At 41.4% G+C, this 16327-nt stretch overlaps 1 protein-coding gene across 6 annotated transcripts in view; it reads left to right on the top strand.

Moving 5' to 3' along the window:
* Positions 1 to 16327, top strand: part of fermt2 (FERM domain containing kindlin 2) — a 160534-nt gene that overhangs the window by 133507 nt on the left and 10700 nt on the right. For all 6 annotated transcript variants that reach the window (XM_073039856.1, XM_073039851.1, XM_073039857.1 and 3 more), the window contains 2 exons: positions 2700 to 2806; positions 4373 to 4594. In XM_073039856.1, the coding sequence (XP_072895957.1) occupies positions 2700 to 2806; positions 4373 to 4594 (329 nt within the window). The remainder of the gene's footprint in view (positions 1 to 2699; positions 2807 to 4372; positions 4595 to 16327) is intronic.

Below are 16327 nucleotides of genomic sequence, written 5' to 3'. Positions count from 1 at the left end.
GCTGGGGGTTGATTTAGCAGAGGAAAGCCACAGAGATTGGGTCTCTGGCTCTGTGGCTCAAGGGGAGGGGAGCAAGAGGAGTGTCTTTGTACAGGGGATTCCATAGAGGGGCAGGCAGGAAGTTCTGTGGATGTCAAAGAGACACTGAATGGTATGTTGCCTCCCACGTGCCAGGGTCAGGAATGTCTCAGATCAGGTCCATAGCATTCTAAAGAGAGAAGGTGAGCAGCCGGAAGTTGTGGTACATATTGGTACCGGTGGCATACAGTAGGTAGGAAAACGGATGAGGTCATGAAGAGAGAATATGGGGAGTTGGGTAGAAGGCTGAAAAGTGGGACCTCCAAGGTAGTAATCTCTGGATTGCTACCTGTGCCACATGCAATTAGGGGTAAGAATAGGACGTTTTGGCAGATGAATGTGTGTCGGAGGGATTGGTGCAAGGGGCAGGATTTCAGATTTCTGGATCATTGGGATCTCTTCCAGGGACGGTATGACCTGTACAAAAAGGACATGTTGCACTTGAACCAATATCCTTGCAGATAAATTTGCTAGAGCTGTTGGAGAGGGTTTAAATTAATTTGGCAAGGGAAGGGGACTGGGGTGATAGGGCTGAAGATGGAGCAGTTGGTATACAAGTAGATGCCTTGTGTAATGAAACTGTGATGGTAGTAATGGGGAACAAGGATTGGCAGATGAACTTAAAAAGCATTTTGCGTCAGTCTTCACTGCTGAAGACACCAGCAGTATACCAAAAATTTGAGAGTGTCAGGGGGCAGAAGTGAGTGTACTTACTATTACTAAGGAGAAGGTACTTGGGAAGCTGAAAGGACCAGATGGACTGCACCCCAGTATTCTGAAGAAGGTAACTGAAAAGATTGTAGAGCCATTAGTAACGATCTTTCAAGAATCACTTGATTTTGGCATGATTCCAGAGGACTGAAAAATTGTAAATATCACTCCACTCTTTAAGAAGAGAGGGGGGACAGAACAAAAGGAACAAAAGGAAATCGGTTGGTCTGACTTCAGTGGTTGGGAAGATGTTGGAGTGCATTATTAAGGATGCAATTTCGGGGTACTTGGAAGCACATGATAAAATAGGCAAACTCAGTATGGTTTCCTTAAGGGGATATCTTGCCTGACAAATCTGTTGGAATTCTTTGAGGAAATAATAAGCAGGGTAAACAAAGGAGAATCGGTGTATGTATACTTGGATTTTCAGTGGGCCTTTGACAAGGTGCCACACATGAGGCTGCTTAACAAGATAACAATCCGCGGTATTAGAGGAAAGATACTAGCTTGAATAGAAGATTGGCTGACTGGCAGGAGGGAATGAATGGACATAAAGGTGGCCTTTTCTAGTTGGCTTCCAATGACTAATGGTGTTCCACAAAGATCAGTGTTGTGATCACTTTTTTCACATTATACGTATGTCGGTGATTTGGATGATGGAATTGATGGTTTTGTGGCCAAGTTTATGGGTGATATGAAGATCAGTGGAGGGGCAGGTAGTGTTGATAAGCAGGTGGCCTGTGGAAGGACTTAGAAGGATTGGGAGAATGAGCAAAGAAGTGGCAGATGGAATAGAGTGTCGGGATGTGTATGGCGATGCACTTTGGTGGAAGGAATAAGGGCATAGAATAGTTTCTAAATAGGGAAAAAATTCAAAAATCAGAAGTGCAATGGGACTTGGGAGTCCTCGTGCACGATTCCCCAAAGGTTAACTGGCAGGTTGAATTGGTGGTAATGAAGGCAAATGTAATGTTAGCACTTATTTCAAGAGGACTAAAATCTAAAAGCAAGACTGTAATGATGCTTTATAAGGCAATGTTCAGACAGCACTTGGAGTATTGTGAGCAGTTTTGGGCTCCTTATCTAAGAAAGGATGTGTTGGCATTGGAGAGGGTCCAGAGGAGGTTCATGAGAATGGTTCCGGGAATGAAAGAGTTAATGTATTAGCAGAGTTTAATGATTCTGGGCCTGTACTGGCTAGAGTTAGACGAATGGGGGGGGGGGGGGGGGGGATCTCATTGAAACTCATCGAATAATGATATGCTTAGGTTGAGTGGATGTGAGAAGGATGTTTCTATAGTGAAGCAGTCTAGCACCAGAGGGCACAGCCTCAGAATAGAGAGGTGTCCTCTTAGAGTGGATACGAGGAGGAATTTCTTTAACCAGAATGATGAATCTGTGGAATTCATTGCCACAGATGGCTGTGGAGGCCAAGTCACTGGGTATATTTAAAGCGGAGGTTGGCCGGTTCTTGATTAGCCAGGGCGTCAAAGGTTGCAGGGAGAATTCGGGAGAATAGGGTAAGAAATCCCCTATGATGGAATGGCAGAGCAGACTCAATGGACTGAGTGGCCTATCTCTGCTCCTATGTCTTATGGAACTATTTTGGGGTGTGCTTCTACACAAGTTCCAGCAGTAGCACATGTGATACCCTCATTTTGTTTCTGCAGGAACAGAACTAATAGTCCTCTAACCATCTGATAAGGAATTGCAATAGTTGCTGTACACACTGGAAGAAGCCAACTTACCACTCTGCATCAGATATTAATCGGCCAATTATCATTCCAATATTCTGTATGCAATATGATTTTTTTTAACTGATTTGATTTGTTGCTATCTAGAAAAGCAATAAGGAATGTTTCAAAAGCACAGCTGTGGTGAATAATCTGAGCAATGATTTTATGTGATAGGTTGTGAGGTGACCCCTGATGTAAACATATCCAGCCAAAAATTCAATATCAAGTTGCTGATACCGGTGGCAGAGGGGATGAATGAAATCTGGCTCCGTTGTGATAATGTAAGTATTTACCTTGAATTTAATAACTTTTTAGACCCCTGGATAATCTTGCTGCTGTAATAATAATTTCATTGATGGCCTGTACACTCAGACCTCGCAAAATGCTGGGGATGCGTTCCTTGGAGGTGCAATGCTATGTAAATCAGTGCTATGCGGGGTCACTGTAGCATTACATAAAGGGACATGTGTGTCCGATTTATTTTTAAATCAAACCCGAGATGTATGATATATTATTTTTAATGTATACAGAGTAATTCATGGAGTAACGAACACACAAATAGGCCTAACCTGTCCATCGGTGGAGCAGCAACAGCAGAGGAAATCGTATGGTGGTTACACCTTAGGGGCGGGCCCAGGCTGTGGGTTCTCCTCTACCTTTGGCTTCTTCAAATATCACTTGCAGTTTACATCCATGCTAGGGCTTTTCCCAGACATCTTGGATGTACTCCCATCACTGGAAGTTGCAGGCCATTTTTCAGACATTATAATTGGAAAAAAAAGGAATAAATTGGCGAGGAAGCAAGCTGTTTACACACGCAGGGGAGGCAGAGTGTAAACTAATACGTGATTGGCTGTGAATGGGCTCAGAGCGTAGGTAAAACACTCTCACTGACTGAGTGTTTACTGTAGTGGCAACCACTCTTGAGAAGTTTTAAGTGTTGTTTAGAACGAACTTTTGTCATTTTAAAAAATTTCAATAAGTAATTGAATTATCTCGTGGTAACAAGTCAGTGCTATGTGGGGTCTGAGTATTTACAAGAAATGAAAATGAAAATCCAATTCAAAAGCTAACATGCATTTTTTTTCCTTTTGCTTGTACAATATGCTGTATAATTGCTGTGTTGAAAGTAATCTAGTTTTTAAATTGGTTTCCTCAAAGAGTATATGGTGACATCACGGCACTTCACCTGAGACCTTAGTTCCCCGTGGAGCACTGGCCGTCGATGAGCTCCCGTCTCCATCGTCTTCTGAAGTCGATGGCATGGTTGGAGTTCAATGTTTCTGCAATCATTGCATCCTCTGTACAGGAGATTGGCCTATACAGCTTCACCAGAGCCCTGTTGGCCGGTCGTACCCGTTTCCACATCCCGCAACAGGGACACAGTGTTGGACTTTGAGAGGCATATGATATATATGTACTTTAATAATAAGTTTGACTACATTCCTTTGTGTTAGTTTTCTTTCAAAAAATATTGAGCAAATACAATTACATAATTTGTATACTACATTGATATGTTATAATTTTAAATATTTGTTTGAATTTTGTGAGCAATAGTATAATTTAAAGGATGAATGTGACCCCAGTAAAGTAGTTCTTGGTAAATAATTTACTTTTCCTCAATTTATTATTCCTTTGTCTCTGTTGCTCCCCTTTTGAAAGTTAAATGCAATGCAGGATGAAGCATTATCTATAGTTAAACAGTAATTTTGACCTTGAATGCTTCCTCCCTCCCAAACATTGAAGGCCAAGAATAATTTGTGAAGTGAACAGTTCCAGTTAGTGTTTTTTTTAAGAGTAAGAATAGTTTTCATTTGAATCTAATATTTTTTTCCCCGTTTTGTTAGGAGAAGCAGTATGCACAGTGGATGGCAGCCTGTAGGCTGGCATCAAAAGGCAAGACGATGGCAGACAGCTCATACAGCCTTGAGGTGCAGAATATCTTGTCATTTTTGAAGATGCAGCATTTAAACCCTGACCCACAAGTTATTCCTGACCAGAATTCGACAGACATCAATCCAGAGTGTCTCGTGTCCCCTCGCTATTTAAAGAAGTATAAAAACAAACAGGTATTTTTCCTAGAAATCTTTTTTGACAGCTTGTGGAGTGGCAGGGTGCTTGTTTCAATTCTGACATGTTTTGTAGATGAAATAATATGAGCAATTTTGGGCCTGCTCATTGAAGGTTAAACAAATAATTCATTTGAAGTGTGTTCATGATGAAGTATTTCCATAGAATATGCCAAATTTTCTGATGAACCTAAAAAATTGGTGGGGAAATGATAATCCCATTACTCTTCCATCAGAGATGATAATATGGATTGCAAAAGTCTTGTTATTGCAGTCGCTGTTTTGTAACCTTGACACAAGCTGCTATTTTGTATTAAAGTAATTCACTGTTATGTATTTTAGCTTGTAGATAGTTGTGCTTCATTTGCAGTCAAGAATATGATCAAAATATCTTTTTCCTTTTTGGTGAAGAACTATATATTCTCCTGCTTTGTTGTTTCCATGTATGCTGAAGTTAGTTGCAGAGGAAATTTTGCAAATTCTCCAGATTCAACAGAATCTTGGAAGCCTCTGTTCTTGGAGTTGAAATTCAAGGCAAGTCCTTGAATCATATGACATTTCAGCTCCTAAAATAAATGGCAAAATCATTGTTGCCAAGTTCTTGAACATTTTGTTTCCAAGTTTTTTTTTTAACTTGAGCTCTCTACTGATAAATAAAGAAAAGTTTTCATGGTAAGTGCTTTCATAAAATCTTGAGCAGATTGATATAAAGTCCTTAAATTTTATTTTGTTTGAAATTAGGGAGGCAGCTTAACAGTGTGGTCACGCAAACAGCAGCAATCAAGAAAGTTGTTTTCTGTTATGTTGGTGAAGGGGTAATTAATAACTAGAATCCTGGAGAGCATTTCTGTTCTTCAAAATATTGCCTTAAGGATTTTATTTGTCTGCCTGAGCAAGCAATCAGGTCTTCCGTTTAATGATCCAAAAGAAAGAACCTTTGACCATGCGGCTTTCTCAGAAGTATTGTGTGCATGTCAGCATAATCCGCTCAGTCTGGGACTATAACCTATAATCTCTTGACAGTTTGATGAGTGTTGCCAATTGGTGACTTCTTAATCGACGAGCATTCTTTATGTCTAATAAAGATCGATAATTCCACATGTAATGATTTTTGGGTTCAATATATATAAATATAATTTATAACCTTGCTTTAGAAAGTTGGATTTTGTGGATTTAGTTAATCAATTTGAATTCTTTTAAATCTGACATTGATTTTCAAACTTGTTTTTGCAACCAATCCATTTTTAGATAAATCTTTTAAAGAGATTGGCATTTCCATAATTGAAGGAAAGAAGAGAAGTTTGTTTAGTTAAATTATTGCATTGCTTGTGCCGTTCACTTTGCCTTTACCTGAAATTGCTACATGACTATTAATATGAAAAATATATATCATTTAGCAGCAAATACTTGTTCCTGCCCCACTGAACTCATATCTGCATACCTCGACTCTGTTGTATTCCCCCTCCCACCCAGTTCAGTCCCTTCCTACGTACTTCCATGACACTTCACACACTCCAGATCTTTTCAATTATTTCATGTTCCTTGGCCCCCATCATCTTATTTTCACTATGGATCTCCAGTCCCTGTACACCTCCAATCCCCACCAGGAAGGCCTTAAAGTTCTCAGTTTCTTTCTGGACACCAGACCCAACCAGTTCCCCTCTGCCACCACTCTCCTCCGTCTAGCAGAACTTGTCCTCACTCTCAATAATCTCTCCTTTGGCTCCTCTCATTTCCTTCAAATAAAAGGTGTAGCCATGGGCACTCGCAGGGGCCCCAGCTATGCCTGCCTTTTTGCCAGCTTGTGGAACAGTCCATGTTCCAAGCCTACACTGGCAACCATTCCGATGCTTTTCCTATGCTACATTGATGACTGCATTGGTGCTGCTTCCTGCACCCATGTGGAGCTTGTCGACTTCATCAATTTTGCCTCCAGCTGCCCCCCTGCCCTCATATTTATCTAGTCCATTTCCAACGCCTCCCTCCCCTTTCTCGATCTCACAGTCTCTATCTCTGGAGGCAGCTTATCTACTGATGCCTATTACAACCCCACAAACTCACAGCTACCTAGCCTATACCTTTTTCCATCCTGTGTCTTGTAAAAGGCGCCATCCCCTTCTCTCAATTCCTCCGTCTCCACTGCATCTGCTCTCAAGATGAGGCTTTTCATTCCAGAATGAAGGAGATGTCCTTCCACCACCTCTAACGGGATCCCACCACCAAGCACATCTTTCCCTCCCCCAGCTCTCTTTTTGCTTTCCACAGAGATCGCTCCCTACCCAACTCACTTGCCCATTTGCTCCTCCCCACTGATCTCCCTCCTGGCACTTATTCTTGCAAGCAGAGCAAGTGCTACACCTGTCCCTACACCTCCTCCCTCACTACCATTCAGGGCCCCAAACAGTTCTTCCAGGTGAGGCGATACTTCACCTGTGAGTCTGTTGGGGTCATTTACTGTGTCTGATGCTCCCACTGTGGTTTCCTGTATATCGGTGAGGCCCAACGTAGTTTGGGAGAGCACTTCAACAAACACCTGTGCTCTGTCCGCCAGAAAAAGCAGGATCTCCAAGTGGCCGCCCATTTTAATTCCACTTCCTATTCCCATTCTCCTATGTCAATGCATGGCCTCCTCTACTGTCACGATGAGGCTACATTTGAGTTGGAGGAACAACACCTTATATTCTATCTGGGTAACCTCCAACCTGATGGCATGTGCATCGATTTCTCGAACTTTTGGTAATGCTCCCCCCTCACCCCCACAAACTGTTTCACCGTACTCTCACCTTATCTCCTTGCCTGCGCTTCTCCTCCCTCTGGTGCTTCTCCCCCCTTTTCTTTCTTCTATGGCCTGTCTCTTTCACCAACCAACTTCCCAGCTCTTTACTTCATCCTTCCCCCTCCAGGTTTCACCTATCACCTTGTGTATCTCTCTTCCCCCCCCCCCCCCCCACCTTTTAAATCTACACCTCACCTTTTTTTTTTCTCCAGTCCTGCCAAAGGGTCTGGGCTCGAAACGTCAACTGTACTTTTTTCCATAGATGCTGCCTGGCCTGCTGAGTTCCTCCAGCATTTCATGTGTGTGGCAAATATTTTTAGGTTCCTGCATTCTAAATTAATCCCGAGCTTCAAAGTGGAACTCTCTTATGTTCTCTCTACCACTTTGAACATTTTGGTACAGACCAAAATTCCACTATGGTCACACTTATCGGGAGAAATTAACCCTAATATTTTTTCCTCATTGCCATAGAGCGATACTGGATGGAAACGGGTAATTTGGCCTAACTGGATCAAGCTGGCCATAGCATCCTCCTGCTAGTCCCAGTTGCTTGGACTCAGCTCTTCCCCTCCTTATACTCATCCAAATGCCTCATAAATGATGCAATTATATCTACCTTGACCACTTCCTCTGGCAGCTCATTCCAGGTACTCTTTTCCCTCTGTGTAACTATCTCAGGTCACTTTCAAATTGCTCCCATCTTTTCTTGTGTCTGTCCATTCTAGTTCTGAATTTCCCAATCCTGGGGAGAAGACTATGACAGCCGCCCCGCATGCCTCCTGCATATCAGGGAATAAAGATACAGTGTGGCCAACCTTTGCCTATAATTCAGGCCCTCTAGTCAAGGCGGCATCATCTGCATTCTCTCCAACTTGATCATGTTTTTTCTTGTAACAGGGTGGCTGAAGCTATATACAATACTTCCAAGTGTGCTTTTACAATGACTTGCATACCTGCAACATTATGTCCCTACTCCTAAACTCAATGCTCTGACTGATAAGGCCAGCATGCTAAATGCTGAACCAACCTCCCTATGTACTTGCACAGCTGTTTCCAGCCAACTGAGCACTTCTACTCCCAAATCTCTGTGTTCTGCAACACTCGTTATGCCCTGCCATAAGACATAGGAGCAGAATTAAGCCATTGGGCTCATTGAGTCTGTTCTGCCATTTTATCATGGCTGATTAATTATCCCTGTCAACCCCATTCTCCTTCCCTTCTCCCTGTAACCTTTGATTCCCTCACTAATCAAGAACCTATCCACCTCTGCTTTAAATATACTCAATGACTTGGCCACTACAGCCGTGTGGGGTAATGAATTCCGCAGATTCACCCTCTGGCTAAAGAAATTCTTCCTCCTCTCTGTTCTAAATGGACATCCTTCCATTCTGAGGCTGTGCCCTCTGGACCTAGACTCCCCCACTGTTGGAAACATGTCCTTCTCACCCACTATAACTAGGCCTATCAGTATCTGATCGGTTTCAATGAGAACCCCCCCCCCCCCCCACCCCCACCCCCAGTTTCTCTAAATTCTAAAGAGTACAGTCCCAGAGTCATCAAATACTCCTCGAATGTTAACCCTTTCATTCCTGGAATCGTTCTCATGAACCTCTTCTGGACCCCCTCCAATGCCAACACATCAATTGTCCTGACGAAGGGTCTCAGCCCAAAACGTCGACAGCGCTTCTCCTTGTAGATGCTGCCTGGCCTGCTGTGTTCCACCAGCACTTTGTGTGTGCTGTTTGAATTTCCAGCATCTGCAGATTTCGTCGTGTTTGCACATCAATTCTTAGATAAGGGGCCCAAAGCTGCTCTCAATACTCCATGTGGTCTGACCAATGCCTTTTGAAGCATTATACCCTTTTATATTGTCATCCTCTCGAAATGAATGCTGAAGTTGCATTTGCCTTCCTTACCACCAACTCAACCTGTAAATTAACCTTAAGAGAATTCTACACAAGGACTCCCAAGTTCCATTGCACTTCTGAATTTTTTCCCCATTTAAAAAAAAATAACCATACATTTTCCTTCATTTTATTACATGTGCCACTTCTTTTCCCATTCTCCTAATCTGTCTAAGTTCTTCTGCAGACTCGATACTTCCTCAACTCTTCCTGCCCCTCCATCAATCTTTGTATCATCTGCAAACCTGGCCACAAAGCCATCAATTCCATCATCCAAGTCATTGACATATAACATGAAAAGAAGCTGTCCCAACACAGAACCCTGTGGAACCAACCAGGCACAGGCAACCAACCAGGCCCATTTTATTCCTACGTTTTGCCTCCTGCCAGTCAGCCTATGTTCTATCCACGCCGGTATCAGTTCTGTAATACCATGGGCTCGTATTGTGTTAAGCAGCCTTATGTGAGGCACTTTGTCAACTGCCTTCTGAAAATCTGTGTAAACAAAATCCACTGACTCATCATCCTCCTGATGAAGGGTTTTGGCCCGAAATGTTGTCACTACCTCCTCCCATAGATGCTGTCTGGCCTGCTGAGTTCTACCAGCATTTTGTGTTTTTATTTATTTCCAGCATCTGCAGATTCACTCGTGTTTCCACTGACTCTCCTCTGTCTAACATACCTGTTATTTCCTCAAAAGCTTCCAAGAGATTTGTCAGGCAAAATTTTCCCTTAAAGAAATCATGTTGAGTTTGCCCTATTTTATCATGTGCTCCCAAATACCCAGAAGCTTCATCATTAACAATCAACTCCCAACGTTTTCCCAACCACTGAGGTCAGTGACTTATAGTTTCCTCTCTTCTGCCTTGCTCCCTCCTTAGAGTGGAGTGATAGCTGCAGTTTTCCAGTCCTCCAGAACCATTCCAGAATCTAGTGATTCTAGAAAGATCATTACTAATGCTCCACAATCTCTGCAGCTACCTCTTTCAGAAACTTGGAGTGTAGTCCATCTGGTCTAGCTGACTTATCCACCATCAGACCTTTTTCCAAGCGCCTTCTGCTTAGTAATAGCAACCATATTTGCTCCTGCCCTGACATACTACTAGTGTCTTCCATAGTGAAGGCTGACACAATATACTTATTAAATTCATCCACCATTTCTTTGTCCCCCTTACTACCTCTCTGGTGTCATTTTCCTGTGCTCGGATATCCACTTTCACCTCTCTTTTAAATTCTTTATATATCTGGGGGGGGGGGGGAAGGTTTTGTATCCTCTTATATCATTGGCTAGCTTACCTTCAGATTTCATCTTTTCTCTCCTTATGGCTTTTTTAGTTACCTTCTGTTGGTTTTTAAAAGTTTCCCAATCCCCTAACTTACCACTAATTTTTGCAGTATTTTATGCCCTCTCTTTTGTGTTTATGCTGTCTTGACTTCCCTTGTCAGCCATGGTTGCATTATGCTCCTTTTAGAATTCTTCTTTGGGGTGTATCTATTCCACACTTTCTGCATTATTCCCAGAAATCCCTGCCACTGCTGTTCTGCCATCATAGCTGCTAGTGTCCCCTTTCAATCAACTTTGGCCAGCTCCTCTTTCATGCCTCTCTAATTGCCTTTACTCCACTGTAAAACTAGATACCTTAGGCCAACTTTCATAATGAACATTTTAAAAGAAATCTTGTCCTGCTGAAGGGTTTCGACCTGAAACATCAAGTGTACTCTTTTGCTAGATGCTGCCTAGCCTGCTGAGTTCCTCCAGCATCTTGGGTGTGGTGCTCAGATTTCCAGCATCTGCAGATTTTCTCTTGTTTATTAAAAGAAACCTTGATGAATTCAACAGTATTGAATTCTGTTTTGCTTTATCCTTCTGCATTTCATGATTCCTGCCAACGGAACTGATTATTGAAACTGTTCATTAGATTGTCAGATAAGCTTGATTGAAGTAGATGCATAATTTGTTAGTGATTGGTCATGATGTAGATTATAATGAATATGGATACTGGGAACTCTGGCAGGGTGTGGCCGGTACTGTCCCACATTGATTTCTTGTGGGGCCACCATCTTTCATAATATATTCAAGTACACAGATGGCATCTAAGTTTGGAGACATTATAAACTGGGTAGTTCAGAACATAATTTTTCCAAGTGGTACAAACAATGTCAAGCATTACATATTAGCTTTTTAAAGACTGAATACAACATTGCAAGCAAGACTGCACAGTTAGTTTCATGCTGTCAGTAATTGACAGATGCAAAGTATAAAAGACTGAAGGGACCAGTGAGGGCAGTCTCTTGTCATTATATACATTAGCATAGAATTCTTAATCATTGAGATTTTTTAATTGATTTTTCCCCACTTAATGGTAAAATTATTTCACTTCAATATGCTGTTGCTCATTTCAAAATTCTGCTTAAATTGGTTTACCTGTAAAACCCAAACAGTGAAGTGTTCCAAGTACAAGCACATGCATGGAGAACTCTTGTAGGGATTTTCTGGTTTGGCTCTGAAAAAATGTTTCACTGTGCTGGCATTTTTTGAACTGGGAAGAATGATTCATTTTTGAAGGCTGTTTCTACTGTCCATATAACAATGCTTCCTGTTGGCCAAGTCTTTCTGCTTAGCAAAAAATAGCTAAAGGGAACATCCGTTTAACACTAAACCTACTTTGATGCAATTTTAAACTAGCTTTGTTATTCAATAGCTTGAGTCACTACAATTGCACAGCAGTATATGTGATATCCGTTTAGACTTTGTACTGAAATGCTTAAGTCCAAGGCTAGATGGTCTGCAACTGTAATCATTTATGTCATATAAACACCTGTTGTCTAACTCTTAAAGCTAGACCTTCCGTGAGTTAATGTTAGAAAGTACTTCATTGTACAAAGTGTGCTAAAGGTTTAGACCTCTTCTACAGGTGACACATTTATTTTGATATTTGTGCACATCAAAGTGCATGAAATTTGAGGGGAAAAGATCTCATTAGTTGGCAGAACAATTTCAAGAAACTAGTCTAATTATGTTACTGTGTTTACAGAGCTACATAAATGGTGTGGGGGTGACATAGCTGGCATTGCTTTGTCTACCATAGGGCAGACTTTACATAGATTTGTGTAGGCAAAGTCTTTTCCTCTGCAAGCTCACTCAGAATAAGTTGGGAAGATAATGCATTGCAACAGCTGGGTGGATAATTCAAAAGAGAATGAGAAAAGTTTAGGAGTGGGTAGAGTAGTTTAATGGGGATAGGTGGTGCTAAAAGCTAGAAGCGTGTGACTAGTAATGGAACGTGGTTGCATTGTGCAGGCAGACAGCTGGCCCAGGTCGTGATCCAGTCAGTCACTCGGGTGATGGCTGCAGGGGTAGGACTGGAAATTTTGGACACCCTTGCAGCAGAGTGGGTGAGATTGAACCCCCTTCTGAAAAAGACTTCAACTGTGTGGTTAGGCTTGTTTCAGGTCAGGATTTTGTGGCCCTTTAGTGGCCTTGAAAGCACTCCGGAATTATGAATTAATCTTGTAAAGATGTACAGTATGTTAGGCCTGTGAACAGGTCCAGAAGTCTCCAAGCAGATAGTCAATATAAACATGGAGACACTGAAGGTATTAGCAATGAACCTTTAAATAACAGCCATTTGGCTAGCATGCAGAGCAATTTCTAATAACCAGTCTTTCCTGATGATTTCTTCCTCAACTCTCTCTATCTCTTGGGACAAGTTGCTGTTTGGTATTATTCTTTATGATAGTGTGAACTGATTTGTTAAGAAAGGTTTGAAGGCCCATTTAGAGAATTTCTGGAACACTTATTGCTGGTGAGAAATGGAGCCAATTAAATGCTGTCCTTGTGCTAGAGTCAAATCTCAGCATTGCTTCTTAAGGCTTCCATGGAATTTTAATGCAATTTTGCTGACTGTTTTACAGTAAGGTCTGTTTTACTTGCTATTTAGGCTGAGTAGATGATTAGAAATCAGGGGATTAAATGGTAGCAAATGAGAGCAAGTTTGGTTGTCAGTATTGGCAGAGGCACATAAAGGGAGAGCAGAAAACATTGATTTAAACCTATTTATTTGGATGCAAGAGGCAGATGAACTAAGGCCTTGGATTGGCTCTAGGGATGGGGATATTTTAGATAGTCAAGATGAAGAATGAAGCATGCTTAAGGTTTAAGAAGCAAGGATCAGACTGAATTCTAGAGTGTTATAAGGTAACCAGGAAGGAGCTGAAGAATTGAGTTAGCGGACGGAGCGAGTGGTGGGGGGTGGTGTGTGAGAAGGCCTTGCAAGTAAGAATAGGAAAAGCCCCAAGGCGTTAAACACATACATGAAGAACAGGAGGATGAGAATAGTGAGAGTAGGACCAATCAGAGATAAAAGAGGAAGCATGAGCCTGGAGTTGGAGGAGATGGGGGGCCTTAATGAATACATTGCCTCAATATTCACCAGTGAGTGGGAAATTGACGAACGTGAAATCAGCATAGAACATGCTGATGTGCTAGAACATGTCGATGTTAAGAAAGAGGATGAGATGGAACTAGGGCTGGATGGGATATTTGAAGAAGCAGGGTCTTATTCGGGACATTCAGCACAGTTTTGCATGGGAACTTGTGTCTGACAAATCTCTTGGAGTTCTTCAAAGAAATAACCAAGAGAGTATATAATTGTAGGATAATGGATGTTGTCTATATGGACTTTAGGAAGACCAGTGACAAGTTCCCTCATGAGAGTCTAGACTTGAAGGTCAGATTGCATGGAATCCAGGGGGAGATCATTATTTGGATTAGTAATTAGCTCTGTGGTAGAAAGTGGAGTGGGGGAGAGGGGTTGCTGGGTGTTGGTTGAGGGTTGTTCCTCAGTCTAGAGGCCTGTGTCTGGTGGTGCACCTTGAGGGTCAGTGCTGAGACCCTTGTTCGTGAATTTAGATTCATGATTTAGATGTGAATGTACAGGCAAAATTAATGAGTTTGTAGACGATAGTCAAATAGATAGTATTGCAGACAGTGTAGAAGGCTATGTAAAATTACTAATTTTAATCAGCTTGGTAAATGGGCTGATGATTGACGAATGGCTTCCCAGAGAGGAGGTACGGAAAACAAGAGGCATAGGTTTAAGGTCAGAGGCGAGAGATTTAATAGGGACTAATGGGGCAGATTCTTCTCACAAATTGTGGTGCATATGTACTGCCAGAAATTAGATCAGCAGTGGGCACGTTAACCATGTTTAAAGGCCATCTAGATACTCACACAGATGGAAGTGGTTTAGAGGATTATGTGCCAGACGCGGGCAGATGGGAATAAATCGTGGGTGACACAATTGGCATGGACAAGTTGGACCAGAGGGCGTTTCCATGTTGGAAGACACTATGACTGTATGTTTAATATTTTCACATTTGCTCCAGTTTACAACATTCTCCTTGGCCCCTGCAGAGTTCCTCCTGTTGTGAAAAATGACCTTCAGTTGCTGTACTTGGTCTTGGAGTTTTTTGGCCTAATTGTGAACTAATAAAAGTATTGTTAAATATTATGTGTGAGGTATTTTTTAACTTTTGTATTAAATTATTGGAAATAAGGTTGCCTACATGTTGAACAGAAAATACTGCATTTTCTGAATTTAAAATTAGTTTCCGTGTACTAAATTGGCAACTAGATTAATACATAAGAGTGCAGGTATGATACATAATACATTGACCCAAGGTGTGCGTGCCCACTATTTCATAGAGTACTTGTCCCATTCAGGAACTTGAATTTATAAAGTAGCTTTGCCAGTGCAGAAATATTCTATTGAGATAGGAGGATTATCAAACAAAATCAAGTACCAAAACACATAGAGAGAAATTATAAATGTTAATCAGAAGCTGGTCAAAGAAGCAGATATCAGGAAAAGTTTTATGGAAGAACTTCCAACTGAAAGCATGGTTGTAAGTTGAAGCCCAATGCATTTTGTGGACAGGGAGTAAGGCAGAGATATAAAGAGAAGAGAATGGGATATAAAGTTGAAAGAAGGGTGGGGTCATTGAAGGATTTGTTCATCAGTGTTGAATATTTTAAAATTAAGGCATTAAGGTCTATGTGAGTCAGTGAGCATGTAATCAGTGAGTCACCAGAGATCAGTGCAGTATCAGATTGACAGCTGGGTTTTGGGTTTGCTTCACTATTGCAGGAAGTGCATGGACAGTGTGAGGCTGTTTAGGCGGTTAGTATCTAAATGAGCTGATTGTCATCTGTTAACAAGACATGGAGGAGGGTTCCAGCAAAGTATGTGTTGAAGTGATCTTGCTGTCATCTTCTGCTTCAAGTATTTATCCAATTTTTCTCTGAAGTACTGGCTCTGGCTCTTCCTCTCTCTGGAGGAAATCTTTCCAAAGCTTTGTGACTTCAGCACAATGGAGCTTTTCTTGTCGCTTTAACTGACTGTTGAACATGCGACCTTCAGAACTGGCACACCAAAGAGAAGAAATGATCTGTCCAAGTTCATAGTGGAAAAACACTTCATAAATTAAACATTCCACTTATTAAATCTTTTTATCTCACCTTAGAGGAAAACCTGTAGAAATAGCCCCAATATCTTAAGGATCTGCTGGATATTAAACTTGCTATTTTTGGATTAATCGTGAAAACCCTATGTTAAGTGCTTTCTAATTTAAATCTTGTTGATTAAGGTATCCAGAACCCATAGTACTCTTAACAAAAGTTGTGCCAATGTTTCCATTTATATTTATAGCTAGATTGACTTTTTCAAACTGTTGTACATATTTCTAATGCTTATTACCTTTTGTAAATAGTTCCCATAACTAGTATTTCTGATTTTCTCAATCTCTTCCTCTTGAAAAGGGAACATTATTGGCTATTCTAGTGCAAATCCAGTTTGCTTATTGAAGGAAAAGTTGGATATATCAAGTAAAGTCTCAGCCTTCTCTTCCAAAAGATATAACGTGTACACCCCCACCCCAGATAACTGTTGACCTGCTTTCTGTTTTAGTTCATTTCTGACCTTCATTCACCTTTTGTACCTTTCCTTAAATACCCCATGTTATCACTTCTGACATAAATTGTAACATTATTAT

Source organism: Hemitrygon akajei, chromosome 3 (genome assembly GCF_048418815.1).
Source record: "Hemitrygon akajei chromosome 3, sHemAka1.3, whole genome shotgun sequence".
NCBI classification, from domain to species: Eukaryota; Metazoa; Chordata; class Chondrichthyes; order Myliobatiformes; family Dasyatidae; genus Hemitrygon; species Hemitrygon akajei.
This window is presented reverse-complemented; position numbering and strand designations above follow the sequence as displayed.